At 37.1% G+C, this 16,720-nt stretch overlaps 1 protein-coding gene across 5 annotated transcripts in view; it reads left to right on the top strand.

The window, feature by feature from the left end:
• The window catches only part of YTHDC2 (YTH N6-methyladenosine RNA binding protein C2), a 235,940-nt gene that overhangs the window by 179,364 nt on the left and 39,856 nt on the right, over window positions 1-16,720 (top strand). For 4 of the 5 annotated variants that reach the window (XM_086323296.1, XM_086323298.1, XM_086323297.1 and 1 more), the window contains 5 exons: window positions 4,316-4,423; window positions 6,838-6,986; window positions 8,531-8,666; window positions 13,692-13,818; window positions 14,202-14,267. In XM_086323296.1, coding sequence (XP_086179422.1) covers window positions 4,316-4,423; window positions 6,838-6,986; window positions 8,531-8,666; window positions 13,692-13,818; window positions 14,202-14,267 — 586 coding nt within the window. Of the gene's footprint in view, window positions 1-4,315; window positions 4,424-6,837; window positions 6,987-8,530; window positions 8,667-13,691; window positions 13,819-14,201; window positions 14,268-16,720 lie in introns of those variants that run through there. The other variant, XM_086323299.1, reaches the window with a different exon arrangement.

Below are 16,720 nucleotides of genomic sequence, written 5' to 3'. Positions count from 1 at the left end.
ACCTTTATTGCTAGACTCTTTCACAGAGTAGTCGTATTCCCATATTTATTTCCCATGTACTTCTGAATATGTTGCCACTGAACTTTTGTCCTTATCCTTTAATCACACCTTATTTTTTCACCAATCTTTAAAAAATTTTTTAATTTTCTTCTCAAAAATTGAAAAAGTTGTGTTTACTCAATGGTTTACCTCAGTTCAAACATGTAGGATGTAGTTTATTATAGTGAACAGCTGCTTTTGTATTTCCTAATATGAATGTACCATGATTTATTTAACCATTTCTTAATTTTTAGACATTCACATTGGTCCTGGATCCTTCCTTTTGCCAACTATAAACTTCATTGTTATGAGCATCCTTATACATATATTCTTATATATATATATATGTATATATATGTGTGTATATATATATATATATATATGCCGCTACTGCTGCTAAGTCACTTCAGTCGTGTCCGACTCTGTGCGACCCCATAGACGGCTGCCCACCAGGCTCTGCCGTCCTTGGAATTCTCCAGGCAAGAACACTGGAGTGGGTTGCCATTTCCTTCTCCAATGCATGAAAGTGAAAAGTGAAAGTGAAGTCACTCAGTCGTGCCCGACTCTTAGCGACCCCATGGACTGCAGCCTACCAGGCTCCTCCTTCCATGGGATTTTCCAGGCAAGAGTACTGGAGTAGGGTGCCATTGCCTTCTCCAATATATAGGTGCTCTTATTTCTGAGAATAGATTCTTAAAAGTGAAATTGTTGAGTAAAAAAGTATGTCTATTTTTAATTTTAACAATAATATGGTTTTGCCATTTTACTTTTCCAAAAGGCTGAAATGATTCACATTTCTGAAGTTTATGGGGCTATTCATTTATACATTCTTAACAGTGTTGTTTTGAAACTGATTTAATTGCCAAGCCTGTTATTCAAATTTTATATAAAAATATTACTTAAAATTGCTGTAGTATTTCTCATAATCATTCCCCCTTTTTTTGTGAAATGCTCACATCCCCATCATCTGTTTGCCAGCACTGCTTCCTAAGTCTCATTCTGTGTTATAGTCTGTACTTTCTTGGTCTCCTCTGTGGGCTTCTTTTGCATGGTGCTTAAATATTGTTTTTTTTGAGGATTATTCCCATGATCCATTCTTTTTTTCTCTTCCTCTCTTCTTTTCCCTCCCCTATCCCTCCTTTCCCTTCTTTTTTTGACTGCTTTTTCTCTTTCCTGCTCTATGCTGTTCTGTACTTGATACTAGGAGTGCATAGTTTGTTTCCCTGGAAGATCTCATTCTTGCCCTTGACTTCTACTTTCTTATATGGATGACTCCTGAATCTTTATTTCCTAATTCAACCTCTTCTCCAGAGCTTTGGACTTAGGAAGTTTATAAGCAGTTCACATCTAATATGCCCTAACTGAATACTAATCCTTTCTAAAAAATATACAAGCAACTCCTTCAGCTTAATTCCAGAAAAATAAATGACCCAATCAAAAACAGACAGTTCTCCAAAGAAGACATACAGATGGCTAACAAACACATGAAAAGATGCTCAACATCGCTCATTATCAGAGGAATGCGAAGAATGCAAATCAAAACCACAATGAGGTACCATCTCACGCCGGTCAGAATGGCTGCTATCCAGAAATCAACAAACAGTAAATGCTGGAGAGGGTTTGGAGAAAAGGGAACCCTCTTACACTGTTGGTGGGAATGAAAACTAGTACAGCCACTATGGAGAGTAGTGTGGAGAGTCCTTAAAAAACTGGAAATAGAACTGACATACAACCCAGCAATCCCACTGCTGGGCATACACACTGAGGAAACCAGAATTGAAAGAGACACATACAGCCCAATGTTCATCGCAGCACTGTTTACAATAGCCAGGACATGGAAGCAACCTAGATGTCCATCAGCAGATGAATGGATAAGAAAGCTGTGGTACATATACACAATGGAATATTACTCAGCCATTAAAAAGAATACATTTGAATCAGTTCTAATGAGGTGGATGAAACTGGAGCCTATTATTCAGAGTGAAGTAAGCCAGAAAGAAAAACACCAATACAGTATACTAATACATATATATGGAATTTAGAAAGATGGTAACAATAACCCTATAAATGAGACAGCAAAAGAGACACAGATGTATAGAACAGTCTTTTGGACTCTGGGAGAAGGCAAGGGTGGGATGATCTGAGAGAATAGCATTGAAACATGTCTATTATCATATATGAAGCAGATCGCCAGTCCAGGTTCGATGCATGAGACAGGGTGCTCAGGGCTGGTGCACTGGGATGACCCTGAGGGATGGTATGGGGAGGGAGGTGGGAGGGGGCTTCAGGATGGGGGACACATGTACATGCATGGCTGATTCATATCAATGTATGGCAAAAACCACTACAGTATTGTAAAGTAATTAACCTCCAACTAAAATAAATAAATTTAAAAAATAAGAATAAAAGAAGAATATATATATTTTATTTTAAATTTATTTTAATTAGAGGCTAATTACTTTACAATATTTTATTGGTTTTGCCATACATCAACATGAAAAATAAATAAAAAATCTGCTTCTTTTGTGTTGCCTGTTTTAGTTAATCATACCATTGACCAAATCACCTAAGTCACAACCTGTAGGACTTTTTGTTCATAAGGCCAACCTAGGCAGCATATTAAAAAGCAGAGTCATAACTTTGCCAACAAAGGTCCGTCTAGTCAAGGCTATGGTTTTTCTAGTATCATGTACGGATGTGACAGTTGGACCATAAAGAAAGCTGAGCACTGAAGAATTGATGCTTTTGAACTTTGGAGTTGGAGAAGACTCTTGAGAGTCCCTTGGACTGCAAGGAGATCCAACCAGTCCATCCTAAAGGAAATCAGTCCTGAATGTTCATTGGAAGGACTGATGCTGAAGCTGCAACTCCAATACTTTTGCCACCTGATATGAAGAACTGACTCTTTGGAAAAGACCCTGATGCTGAGAAAGATTAGAGGCAGGAGGAGAAGGGGACAACAGAGGATGAGATGGTTGGATGGCATCACTGATTCGATGGACATGAGTTTGAGCAGGCTCCGGGAGTTGGTGATGGACAGGGAAGTCTGGCATGCTGCAGTCCATGGCATCGCCAAGAGTCGCACACGACTGAGCAACTGAACTGAAGGCACATAAAATTTATGCATCTGCTAATGGAAGCTCATTTTGGCAACTAACATTTGACATGTATAAAACCAAACCCCAACTCCTATAAGCCAACTTGTTTTTCTTTAGCTTTCCTTGTCAACCTCAGAGAATGACATCTTCCTCTATCCAGTTTTTTAAGCTAGACTTTTAAGAGCTGTGGTTGACACTTCCTTATCATTCCTCCATATTTAATCTAATGCTGAGTTCTGTGGATTTACTTCCTGTCTATCTAGAGTTTGTCTGTCTCCTTCCATTTTTACTGTCACCAGTCTTATTCAGGTTATTGTTCTCTTCAGCCTGAACAATTGTAATTGCCCCTACTGGTCTGTTCGATTTGCTCTGCTCTCTTTTAAATCCGTTCCCCAAGTTTCAGCCAGAGTCTTGTTTTCTGAAATGAAATTTTTATGATTTAAAAACTCTCATGAGCTTAAAACTTTGAAAGACCTTTACCCCAGAATAAAGACCTAAACCCTTAATAAGACCTGTTTCTTTGGCCTCATCTTGAACTATAGCCCCCTCTCCATACCACTCCTCACATCATGTTCCAGATAGCTTGGCTTTTTAGTTCCTTGAGAACATCATATTCTTTCACACCATAGGGCCTTTGTGCATACTGTTTTGTGTTTTTTTTCCTTCTTCATATTACATTCATTCTTCTCTGTGTAGCTTAATTATTTGTTTACCTCCTTCTCTTGGTTCTCATTTTTCTCATTGAAGATGTTTTTCTTGTCTCATTCAAGTTCTCCTATTATGTACTGTCATGGTATCTTGTACTTCTTTCTCGTAGGACTTTTCACAACTTTATTTTTACATGGTTGTTCTGAATTACTGGATTAAGGTCTGACTCTCCTGCTGGACTGCAATCTTTAAGCTTCAGGAGAACAGGAGGAACTCTGTTTCTACTTGCCATTTATATTCCTAGTACCTAGTATAATGCCAAACACACAAGTGAATAGCAAACATTGGAAAAAACATGCAAATAAACAGTTGTCTATCAAAGTTATATTTAAAGGGCAATATGAGGATTACTTGATCTATGGAATTGCCTTTAGATTAACATTTAGATTTATTAATTTGAAAATCTCATGTTTTTATGCAAGTTACCTCTAAGATGCAAGTTGACTGATTAAAATACTCCTATTATTTAGTACAGGGAAGACCATTTGAAGTAAAAGAAATGTTTTTGGAAGACATTTTAAGAACTACTGGATATACAAACAAAGAAATGTTAAAATACAAAAAGGAAAAACAACGAGGTAAGCTCTTTATCAAACAAATATAAAAGAAAATTACTATTGATACTGACTTTTTAGAGTACTCCAGTCTTATACTGTGCAGATACTAGGATACTTGAAAGTATTTCTTTCTGTGTATGGTTGTAGATTATATTAGACTACTGTCCCAAATGGATCTTTTATATTGTGGTTTAAGTCCAAAAGTTATAATCTATGGAGAAGAATTGAAAGGGAATGCCAAAGCTGAATGTCTGCATCCAGAGATTCAGCCACTGTTTTAAGAAAGGACAAGATGATGTGCTGGCTGTCCCCCAGCATGTGTTACAGAGTGGGAGTGAGAGGCAGGTGAGGAAAGAAGGGAGTTGTATGTGAGTGATGAAAGGCTCATCTTTCTCATAACTGTCGAGTTCTTAAAATCTTGATATTGTTATCAATTGCGTCTGAATTTTGAATGTAGCATGACCTGCCTATTAATATATCTCTTATGATTTATGCTATATGTCCACTTTTGAATTAAGGTTAAGTTCCTTCTGGTTACTTTTAACTACATTATTCATGATGGAAGACTTGACTTCAAGTTTTGATTCCTTTGTTTAGTTGTTTGGACAAATAATCTTAAATTCTTTGTATTCTTTGCTTGAAAAAAGCAATTAGCAATGTCTGTTTCACACTGCAATGTTGAATCACTAATATGTACATTATAAAATTTCTGGCTCTGATTATAACTTGTATCTCAAACAACTAGCTTGGTGGTAGAAACTCAGTAAATGATTTCCTTCAAAGTGCTATATGGATATTAGTCATTGGTTCAAACAATATTTGTTACATGGATAAAATACTGTTCATTAAATTTTGTACTTATATAGAAGTAAACTTCTTACCAGTAGATGAACAGATGAAGTTTTTAAAAGCAGTTTCATGTCTCCTTTTGGTTCAACATAATATGTTTTATTCTTTGGAGGCAATGGCCAAAGAATGCTCAAACTATTGCACAGTTGCACTCATCTCACATGCTAGTAAAGTAATGCTCAAAATTCTCCAAGCCAGGCTTCAGCAGTATGTGAACCATGAACTTCCAGATGTTCAAGCTGGTTTTCGAAAAGGCAGAGGAACCAGAGATCAAATTGCCAACATCTGCTGGATCATCAAAAAAGCAAGAGAGTACCAGAAAAAACATCTATTTGTGCTTTATTGACTATGCCAAAGCCTTTGACTGTGTGGATCACAATAAACTGTGGAAAATTCTGAAAGAGATGGAAATACCAGACCACCCGACCTGTCTCTTGAGAAACCTATATGCAGGTCAGGAAGTAATGGTTACAACTGGACCTGGAACAGCAGACTGGTTCCAAATAGGAAAAGGAGTATGTCAAGGCTGTATATTGTCACCCTGCTTATTTAACTTATATGCAGAGTACATCATGAGAAATGCTGGGCTGGAAGAAGCACAAGCTGGAATCAAGATTGCCGGGAGAAATATCAATAACCTCAGATATGCAGATGACACTACCCTTATGGCAGAAAGTGAAGAGGAACTCAAAAGCCTCTTGATGAAAGTGAAAGAGGAGAGTGAAAAGTTGGCTTAAAGCTCAACATTCAGAAAACTAAGATCATGGCATCTGGTCCTATCACTTCATGGGAACTAGATGGGGAAACAGTGGAAACAGTGTCAGACTTTATTTTTTGGGGCTCCAAAATCACTGCAGATAGTGATTGCAGCCATGAAATTAAAAGATGCTTACTCCTTGGAAGGAAAGTTATGACCAATCTAGATAGCATATTCAAAAGCAGAGACATTACTTTGCCAACAAAGTTCCATCTTGTCAAGGCTGTGGTTTTTCCAGTGGTCATGTACGGATGTGAGGGTTGGACTGTGAAGAAAGCTGAGCGCTGAAGAATTGATGCTTTTTAACTGTGGTGTTGGAGAAGACTCTTGAGAGTCCCTTGGACTGCAAGGAGATCCAACTAGTCCATCCTAAAGGAGACCAGTCCTGGGTATTCATTGGAAGGACTGATGCTGAGGCTGAAACTCCAACACTTTGGCCACCTCATGTGAAGAGTTGACTCATTGGAAAAGACCCTGATGCTGGGAGGGATTGGGGGCAGAAGGAGAAGGGGATGACAGAGAATGAGATGGCTGGATGGCATCACCAACTCAATGCACATGAGTTTGGGTGAACTCCGGGAGTTGATGATGGACAGGGAGGCCTGGCGTGCTGTGATTCATGGGGTTGCAAAGAGTCAGACATGACCGAGTGATTGAACTGAACTGAACTGAACATGTTTTATTGAATGTTTCTAATTAATTTTTTAAAAAAGTAACTTTAAAATAAGGCCAACTTTTAGTTATTTTCAAATTCACTTAATTTTTTTAAAGAAATGTATTTCATAATGCAAAGAATGTATCTACTTATTTTCTTTGGTAATTAATTTAGAGGAAAAACAACAAACCACACTTACAGAATGGTACTCAGCTCAAGAGAATAGTTTCAAGCCTGAATCTCAGAGACAGAGAGCTATCCCAAATGTGACTGAAGAGTATGATTTATTGGATGATGGTGGTGACGCTGTCTTCAGTCAGCTGGTAAGACCTCAGTGGTTTTACACTGATAGTTTGAGTGAAAATTGTATACTTTAAACAATATTTTATGAGATTATAATTTTTATTGCATTATTAAAGCATACTTCCCTTTATCTTAGACTACAACACATTTTTCAGAATAACTTTCTATAAATTCTTTTTTTCAAATAATGTGACATATTTTATTGTTTCATTCTGAGTTAAAATTATTTCAATATTTTCTGTAAATTGTTTCAAGAAAATAGTTTATCAAGAAAATACATTATCATTGCTTGATATTTTATCATGTCAAAATTTAAGGACCTATGATCAAAGCAATGTAAGATTAGCTAAGTTAGGAAAAAACTGAGAAAATACTGTTGGTATTAAGGCAAGTATAATCAAGACCAGGGTTTCCACCAGAAAGCTATGTGACTGTAAAGTCAGTTACCCATCATAGACCTCAGTTTCTTTTCTCCCTTTTATTTTGCCACAAAATCTTTCTACAAAATCTTTTTTGTAGACATCCTGCCTGCTCACCCCTCACTCTCCACCTCTATTCCCTAGGTGGGGTGTCTGCTACTTTGGGTTCCATGAAGTCTATTTGAAAACAAACTAATGAATTTCCTAGGTTCCTTCTGGTCTTTTATTTTGGTTTAGGATTCTTAAGTACTTCCCTGGTGGCTCAGATGGTAAAGAATCTGCAGGCAGTGTGGGAGACCTGGGTTTGATCCCTGGGTTGGGAAGATCCTCTGGAGAAGGGCATGACAACTCACTCTAGTGTTCTTGCCTGGAGAATCCTCATGGACAGAGGAGCCTCACAGGTTGCAAGAGTCGGACACAACTGAGCAACTTTCACTCAGAGTTCTTAAAAAGGCATTGGTGATTAGAGCAATGGCTGGGACTGTGTACTTTTTAGAAAAGGAATTAAACTGTATTGAGCATGAGAATGCAAATATGCTTGGCAGTTTTCTCCCATTGTTTAAAGTTCTGATGCATCCAAATGAACTCTTCTTGTAAAGAATGTATACTTTTAAAGAATATTTAAAAATTGTTATTTAATGTTGGGAACATCCATTTGGTTCAGTGAATATAGCATTTTGATCCTGTAAATTAGTGATTCTTAAGCCTGTCTACATATTAGCATCTCCCGAGGAACATTTAAAGTCCTGTGGAATCTGGCCTCCATCAGAGATTCTGATGTTCTTGCTCTGGGGTGGGACTTGGCTTCAGTGTTGACAAGCTCCAGGTGACATTTCCTCTGTGGTACAGTTGGGAGAAAAGACCACTGATCTGCAGGTATATTTAGCAACATTGTGTCAGAAGCACAGTTAATATTGTGACTAGATCATACTGCTTTGTTCACAAGCTTATTCTCAGATAAAAGATGAATATGAAAACAAGATACAGTATTGGAAATGATAATGTTTATGATGAAATGACAAACTTTTATGTCAAATCCTTTGATATAACACTGTATGACTAATAGTTCTTATTGTCATTATGGCCATCTTGTATTCTTTGCCAGCAAAGGTTAAGTAATTTATAATCTTTGCTTCTTTTTGAAGACAGAAAAAGATGTGAATTGCCTTGAACCATGGTTAATAAAGGAAATGGATGCTTGTCTTTCTGACATATGGCTGCATAAAGATGTTGATGCCTTTGCTCAGGTCTTTCACCTTATTTTAACTGAAAATGTTAGTGGTAAGTGTAAATTATTTCAGTTTTTTAAATTACTCTTGCAGTTATTTATTATGATAGAGATATAGTTTAATTCATAAAATTCAAGATTCACTTTTTGTTCACTATCAATAATTTGTTCTTTTGGAGTACTTATTTCCAATGTACAAGTGAGGATTTTTCTTATTAGCATAGTAGAATAGATATTGTACAATAGAATAATATTGTATTAAATCAAGGATTCTTAACCTAATGTCTCCAGAACAGTTTTATGGGGTCTGTGAATATATGATAATTATATGCAAAAGTGTTTTTAATGTGTATAAGATTTGTGATATAAACATACTTACTCCCAAATCACCCCTCTTCCTCCTTGAAAATCCAAATATCTTGGATTTTCAAAGAGATTTATGATTTCAAAACAGGGAAAAATGTTAATATCTTTTGCTCTAGATTATTCATTCAATAAGTGAAAAATTTTAGTATACCTTTAGTTATTTAGGCTCAAGTTCTGAATCACATGTACCTGCATTATATCATGTGACATATTTTCATTAATGATTTATTCTGATTTCATCAGTTGATTATAATGGATATTAGTAATCAGAGGTGAGTTTTAGAACCCTAAAGGCTTTTAGGCAAAAGGTAGAATGATGGTAATGGAAGGTCAGTACCTTCAGGACTTAGGTGTCAAATAGTTTATCCCCTCACTTGAACTTCTCAGCATTATTATAATTGACCAGTCCCTTCTTGAAACATGTTCTTCAGTTTACTTCTGATATTCCATACTTGATTTATCTTTTTCTCATCTCTCTGACTGGTAGGTCTTGTTTCCTTGGCAGGATTTTTTTCTTTTTCTTGACCTCCAAATATGGAATGTCCCAGCCCTCAATCCTTAAACTACTTCTCTTTACTCTTACTCCTGAGTTGAATCTCATCTAGTCATAGCTTTAAATATTTATTTAAAATGACTCCTAACTTTATGTCGTCTCCAATCCTGACCTCCCCGCTCACTTCAATATACCTCACTACTTGACATCTCCAGTTGGAAGTCTGTTAGGGGAATAAAAATAGATTTACGCCAAACAACTTGATTTTCTATCTCCTAACCTCTCTCTCAACCTGCTATTTCGTGAATGTTCCTCTAGTGATCATTATCAGTTTTAGACCCCATTAAAAATGCAAGTGCCTGGCCATCCCAGGCACACAGAATCTAACCTTAGGGTACTACCATTCACCTAGTTGCTAAGGTAACAAAATATAAAATCATCCTTGACTTTGCTCTCATACCTCATGTGTAATCCATTAGCAAATCTTGTTAGTTTTACCTTATAAATAAATCCTGAATCTCACCATATTTTACTGCCTATACTGCTGCCATCCTAGCCCAAGCCAACATTTTTTCCTGGTCAGTGTAACATTTTCAGCTGTTACACTGACCCGTTAACAGCTTCTGTTCTTATGTTACTTATAGTCTGTTCTCCAGAGAACAATCGGATTGATCCTTTCGAAAAGGAAATTGGATCATGCCACTTCTCTTCTCTCAACTCTCCGATAGCTTTCAGTTACACTTTGAATAAAAGTCAAAGTCTTTCCCCCTGATTTAGTCTCTGATATTCTTTTTAAATCTCATTTTCTACTGTTTGCCTTGTTCCTTGTTCACTGTAATTTAGCCACTCTTATCTTCTTGCTCTTTATATATGCTGTCTCATTCCTGTCTTTGGGCCTTTGCTTTTGTTGTTTTTTTTTTTTATGCTTGAAATGATCTAATATGATCCAATACCTACTTCATTTAGGTTTCTAGCCATAAGTTAGGAAATTTGAATTTTGAGACACATTGCTTTAAAACATTTATGAAACATTTAAAAATATTTTTGTATTGTCTTTGACCCTCTTTTTAGATATTTCTTTTGTGACTACTAGACTATTACTTTGATAATGGTCATCTCTCCTTTATCGTTTTATTGGACATTCTCCAGAGCCCAGTATTCTAATGTCTTAAGCCACGTGTAGTGAACTAAAATGTTAGCATATCTCTATGAACAGTAATTTACTTTCCATATTTTTATTTCTCTTCTAAAATCTCAATGCTTAATTTTAAGGCACCAGAAGTTCAAAATACTTCATGTGATCCAGGAAACCTTTGGCTTCATAGATTTCTTTTTTTTTTTTTTTTAATTTTACATAATTGTATTAGTTTTGCCAAATATCAAAATGAATCCATCACAGGTATACATGTGCTCCCCATCCTGAACCCTCCTCCTCCTCCCTCCCCATACCATCCCTCTGGGTCGTCCCAGTGCACTAGCCCCAAGCATCCAGTATCGTGCATTGAACCTGGACTGGCATCTCGTTTCATACGTGATATTTTACATGTTTCAATGCCATTCTCCCAAATCTTCCCACCCTCTCCCTCTCCCACAGAGTCCATAAGACTGTTCCATACATCAGTGTCTCTTTTGCTGTCTCCTACACAGGGTTATTGTTATCATCTTTCTAAATTCCATATATATGCGTTAGTATACTGTATTGGTGCTTTTCCTTCTGGCTTACTTCACTCTGTATAATAGGCTCCAGTTTCATCCACCTCATTAGAACTGATTCAAATGAATTCTTTTTAATGGCTGAGTAATACTCCATTGTGTATATGTACCACAGCTTTCTTATCCATTCATCTGCTGATGGACATCTAGGTTGCTTCCATGTCCTGGCTATTATAAACAGTGCTGTGATGAACATTGGGATACACGTGTCTCTTTCCCTTCTGGTTTCCTCAGTGTGTATGCCCAGCAGTGGGATTGCTGGATCATAAGGCAGTTCTATTTCCAGTTTTTTAAGGAATCTCCACACTGTTCTCCATAGTGGCTGTACTAGTTTGCATTCCCACCAGCAGTGTAAGAGGGTTCCCTTTTCTCCACACCCTCTCCAACACTTATTATTTGTAGACTTTTGGATCGCAGCCATTCTGACTGGTGTGAAATGGTACCTCATAGTGGTCTTGATTTGCATTTCTCTGATAATGAGTGATGTTGAGCATCTTTTCATGTGTTTGTTAGCCATCTGTATGTCTTCTTTGGAGAAATGTCTATTTAGTTCTTTGGCCCATTTTTTGATTGGGTCATTTATTTTTCTGGAGTTGAGCTGTAGGAGTTGCTTGTATATTTTTGAGATTAGTTGTTTGTCAGTTGCTTCATTTGCTCATAGATTTCTTTTGAACTGTATCAATTTTCCTGTGTGATCTTGTGTAGCCAGGTAGTAATTAGCTGGTTTAGTAGGAATAGGCATTCTGTGGAATGCTGGATGCTAGTCATCTGTTACTGCATAAGAAATGATTCCCAAACTTAGCAACCTAAGACGTTTATTATTTTACATAGTTATTGAGAGTCAAGAATCTGAGAGTGGTTTAACTGAGTGGTTCTGCCTCCTAGTCACTCGTAGACTGATAGTTAAGCTGTTGGCAGGGGTTGCAGTCATCTGAAAGTTTACCGAGACTGAGAATCTGCTTCTAAGATGGCTCACTCTTGTGGCTGTTGGTCAGAGAACTCAGTTTGTCTCTGCTGTTGGCAGAAGGCCTCTGTTCCTTGCCATCTGGACCGTCCATAGGATTGCCTTGTTCTTCTCAGAATGTGACAGCTGGCTTCTCCCAGAGTGTGTGATTCAAAAGGGAAAAAGGAAAAGCAAGCAAGAAACTGTAGGTACCTTTCATGTCCTAGTCTCCAAAGTTGCACAGCATTTTTTCCACTTTATTCTATTTGCTAGAATGAGTCACTTAGTCCAGCTCACACTCAAGGAGAGGGGAATTAGGCTCCACCCCTTGAAGGAAAGAGTATTAGTGAATTTTTGGTCATTTTCTAACTCCCATGCTTATCTGTACCCCTAATTGAATATTCCATTGAAGTAGTAATTCTCATATCAGATCAGATCAGATCAGTCGCTCAGTCGTGTCTGACTCTTTGCGACCCCATGAATCGCAGCACGCCAGGCCTCCCTGTCCATCACCATCTCCCAGAGTTCCCTGAGACTCATGTCCATTGAGTCAGTGATGCCATCCAGCCATCTCATCCTCTGTCGTCCCCTTCTCCTCCTGCCCCCAATCCCTCCCAGCATCAGAGTCTTTTCCAATGAGTCAACTCTTCGCATGAGGTGGCCAATTCTCATATAGTGAACACAAATCATAATCTTTGCAGATCTTTTTAATAATGCATGTGCTTTCTCACCCAAGACTACTGAATCTGAATCTAGAAGTAAGGCATAGCTATCTGTGCTTTCAGAGATAAAAAGCCTGAGGTCCCCCTGAGGTCTTATAAGTCCCCCTGTCTACCTTAAGAACCATTGGTTTATATTAATATTTGATACCATGTTTTAGAGGGTTGTTAACCTGTTTTACTAATAGAGGGTTTTTCTCAGTAGTGATTTCTTTCTGAAATTACCAATTTTGTACTTTATGAACATCAGTTCTAAGTAATTATAATACTTTGCATTGCTTGAAATATATTTTAAGATGGAATTTAAATTCAATAAAAGTTTATTTTTTTTTCTCATGGAGGGGTTTTATGGGAAGTAAACTTTCTGTCAGTGTTACTCTCTTTAAGCATCTTATAAGACGACCCTGGATTGATGGAGGAATAAATGCAAAATAAAAGGATGTCAAAAAATCATTTAAAATTTTTCATTTGCCCTTTTAACTTTCACTACTAGATTCTGATGACAATTAACTTTTTAATTATATCTTGCCATTTGATTAAGGCAGAATCTAGATTTAAGAAGGTTACTTAAGAGTTCAACAAAGTTGGTAGCTTTCCTTTCTGCTTTGATTAACACTATCTTTCCTTCTCCTGCCTTCCAACTTGTGGTACCCATTTTATCCTGCTTATACTAATGACACATCAGTATCAGATCTTAGATGATCTGAGTTAAGGGTTATACAGTGCTGTTATGTATTTAGGTAAATGACCATGTCCTAGGTTAATTCCCCTAACAGTCAAAGAAATTAAAATGTATTTAAATAATTTGAAAATTTAACATTTACATATCTTTTCTTTCTTTTAGTTGATTATAGACATAGTGAAACCAGTGCAACAGCTCTGATGGTTGCTGCAGGACGAGGCTTCTCAAGTCAAGTAGAACAGTTAATTAGTATGGGAGCCAATGTTCATAGTAAAGCATCAAATGGCTGGTAATTTTTAATTGCATCTGTTCTTTGTATGCCTTCGTATAGCTACATATATCTTTTTTGAATTTTTATATTTGCCTTTATATTAAAAGGTATTGTGAGGGGACTTCCCTGCTGGTCTAGTGGTTAAGACTCTGAGCTTCCACTGCAGGGGACATGGGTTTAATACCTGATTGGCAACTAAGATCCCACAGACCATGCAACACAGCCAGTAAATAAATAAATTTGCTAAAAAAAAAAACAAACTTAAAAAAAAAAGAAAGCTGTTGTGTAAAATTGCTCATACATCTCTACTTTAATTAATGAATGAATAACTTTGAGTAATTAGTTTCCTAATTTTGAGAACATTATTTCTTTTTTAATTTGATACCTTTGAATTTTGCCAGGATGGCTTTAGATTGGGCTAAACACTTTGGCCAGACTGAAATTGTGGATCTTCTAGAATCTTACAGGTAAAACTTTTTGCTATTTTTAATTCTAACTCCTTTTGAAAAAGGTTAGCCATATAAATCGTAGAATGTGACCTATAAAAGCTATTTATAGTCTCTTATCCAGCTATATATATTTTTTTGTACTTCTAAGAACTTTTTCTAATAGTTTTCAGTTACTTTATAGGTTGCTAATAAGATTTCCAAGGCAAGCCATTCAATATCAGTGTAATCCAAGTTTATGCCCCAACCAGTAATGCTGAAGAAACTGAAGTTGAATGGTTCTACGAAGACCTATAAGACCTTCTAGAACTAACACCCAAAAAAGATGTCCTTTTCATTATAGGGGACTGGAATGCAAAAGTAGGAAGTCAAGAGATACCTAGAGTAATAGCCATATTTGGCCTTGGAGTACAAAATGAAGCAAGGCAAGAGCTAACAGAATTTTGCCAAGAGAATGCATTGGTAATAGCAAATACACTTGTCCAACAAAACAAGAGACACTTCTACACAAGGACATCACCAGATGGTCAATACCAAAATCAGATTGATTATATTCTTTGCAGCGAAAGATGGAGAATCTCTATACAGTCAGCAAAAACAAGACTGGGAGCTTTCAGTGGCTCAGATCACTTATTCCTTAGCACCAAATTCAGACTTAAATTGAAGAAAGTAGGGAAAACCACTAGACCATTCAGGTATGACCTAAATCAAATACCTTATGATTATACAGTGGAAGTGGCAAATAGATTCAGGGGATTAGATGATAGAGTACCTGAAGAACTATAGACAGAGATTTGTGACATTGTACAGGAGGCAGTAATCAAGACCATCCCCAAGGAAAAGAAATGCAAAAAGGCAAAATGGTTGTCTGAGGAGGCCTTCCAAATAGCTGAGAAAAGAAGAGAAGCTAAAGCAAAGGAGAAAGGGAAAGATATGAGCATCTGAATGCAGAGTTCCAAACAATAGCAAGGACAGATAAGAAAGCCTTCCTCTGTGATCAATGCAAACAAATAGAGGAAAACAATAGAATGGGAAAGACTGGAAATCTCTTAAAAATAATAGAGATACCAAGAGAACATTTCATGCAAAGATGGGCTTGAAAAAGACAGAAATGGTATGGACCTAACAGAAGCAGAAGATACTAAGAAGAGGTGGCAAGAATACACAGAAGAACTGTACAAAAAAGATTTTCATGACCCAGATAACCACGATGGTGTGATCACTCACCTAGAGCCAGATATCCTGGAATGTGAAGTCAAGTGGGCCTTAGGAAACATCCCTATGAACAAAGCTAGGGGAGGTGATGGAATTCCAGTTGAGCTATTCCAAATCCTGAAAGATGATGCTGTGAAAGTGCTGCACTCAGTATGCCAGCACATTTGGAAAACTCAGCAGTGGCCACAGGACTGGAAAAGGTCCGTTTTCATTCCAATCCCAAAGAAAGGCAATGCCAAAGAATGCTCAAACTACCGCACAATTGCACTCATCTCACACGCTAGTAAAGTAATGCTCAAAATTCTCCAAGCCAGGCTTCAACAGTATGTGAACCATGAACTTTCAAATGTTCAAGCTCGTTTTAGAAGAGGCAGAGGAACCAGAGATCAAATTGCCAGCATCTGTTGGATCATCAGAAAAGCAAGAGAGTTCCAGAAAAACATCTATTTCTGCTTTATTGACTATGCCAAAGCCTTTAACTGTGTGGATCACCACAACCTGTGGAAAATTCTTAAAGAGATGAGAATGCCAGATCATGAAGTTAAAATATATTAAAATGTCTATTATTCAGGAATACAAAATATTTATTTGACTTGGGTTTTTGTATTATATTACATCTATAGATTTAGTCTTGAATATTTGTTGGGAATACCAGACAACCTGACCTGCCTCTTGAGAAACCTGTATGCAGGTCAGGAAGCAATAGTTAGAACTGGACATGGAACAACAGACTGGTTCCAAATAGGAAAAGGAGTACGTCAAGGCTGTATATTGTCAACCTGTTTATTTAACTTATATGCAGAGTACATCATGAGAAACGCTGGGCTGGAGGAAGCACAAGCTGGAATCAGGATTGCCGGGAGAAATATCAATAACCTCAGATATGCAGATGACACCACGCTTATGGCAGAAAGTGAAGAAGAACTAAAGAGCTTCTTGATGAAAGTGAAAGAGAAGAGTGAAAAAGAAAAGTTGGCTTACAGCTCAACATTCAGAAAACTAAGATCATGGCATCCCATCCCATCACTTCATGGGAAATAGATGGGGAAACAGTGAAAACAGTGGCTAACTTTATTTTTCTGGGCACCAAAATCACTGTGAATGGTGATTGCAGCCATGAAATTAAAAGACGCTTAGTCCTTGGAAGAAAAGTTATGACCAACCTAGACAGCATATTAAAAAGCAGAGACATTACTTTTCCAACAAAGGTCCGTCTAGTCAAGGCTATGGTTTTTCCAGTAGTCGTGTATGGATATGAA

The sequence above is a fragment of the Bos grunniens genome, chromosome 10 (assembly GCF_055505025.1).
Source record: "Bos grunniens cultivar Pamir isolate PY7600 chromosome 10, Bosgru_T2T1.0, whole genome shotgun sequence".
NCBI lineage: Eukaryota > Metazoa > Chordata > Mammalia > Artiodactyla > Bovidae > Bos > Bos grunniens.
Note: the sequence above shows the minus strand (reverse complement) of the source record. Positions and strands in the feature narration are given on the sequence as shown.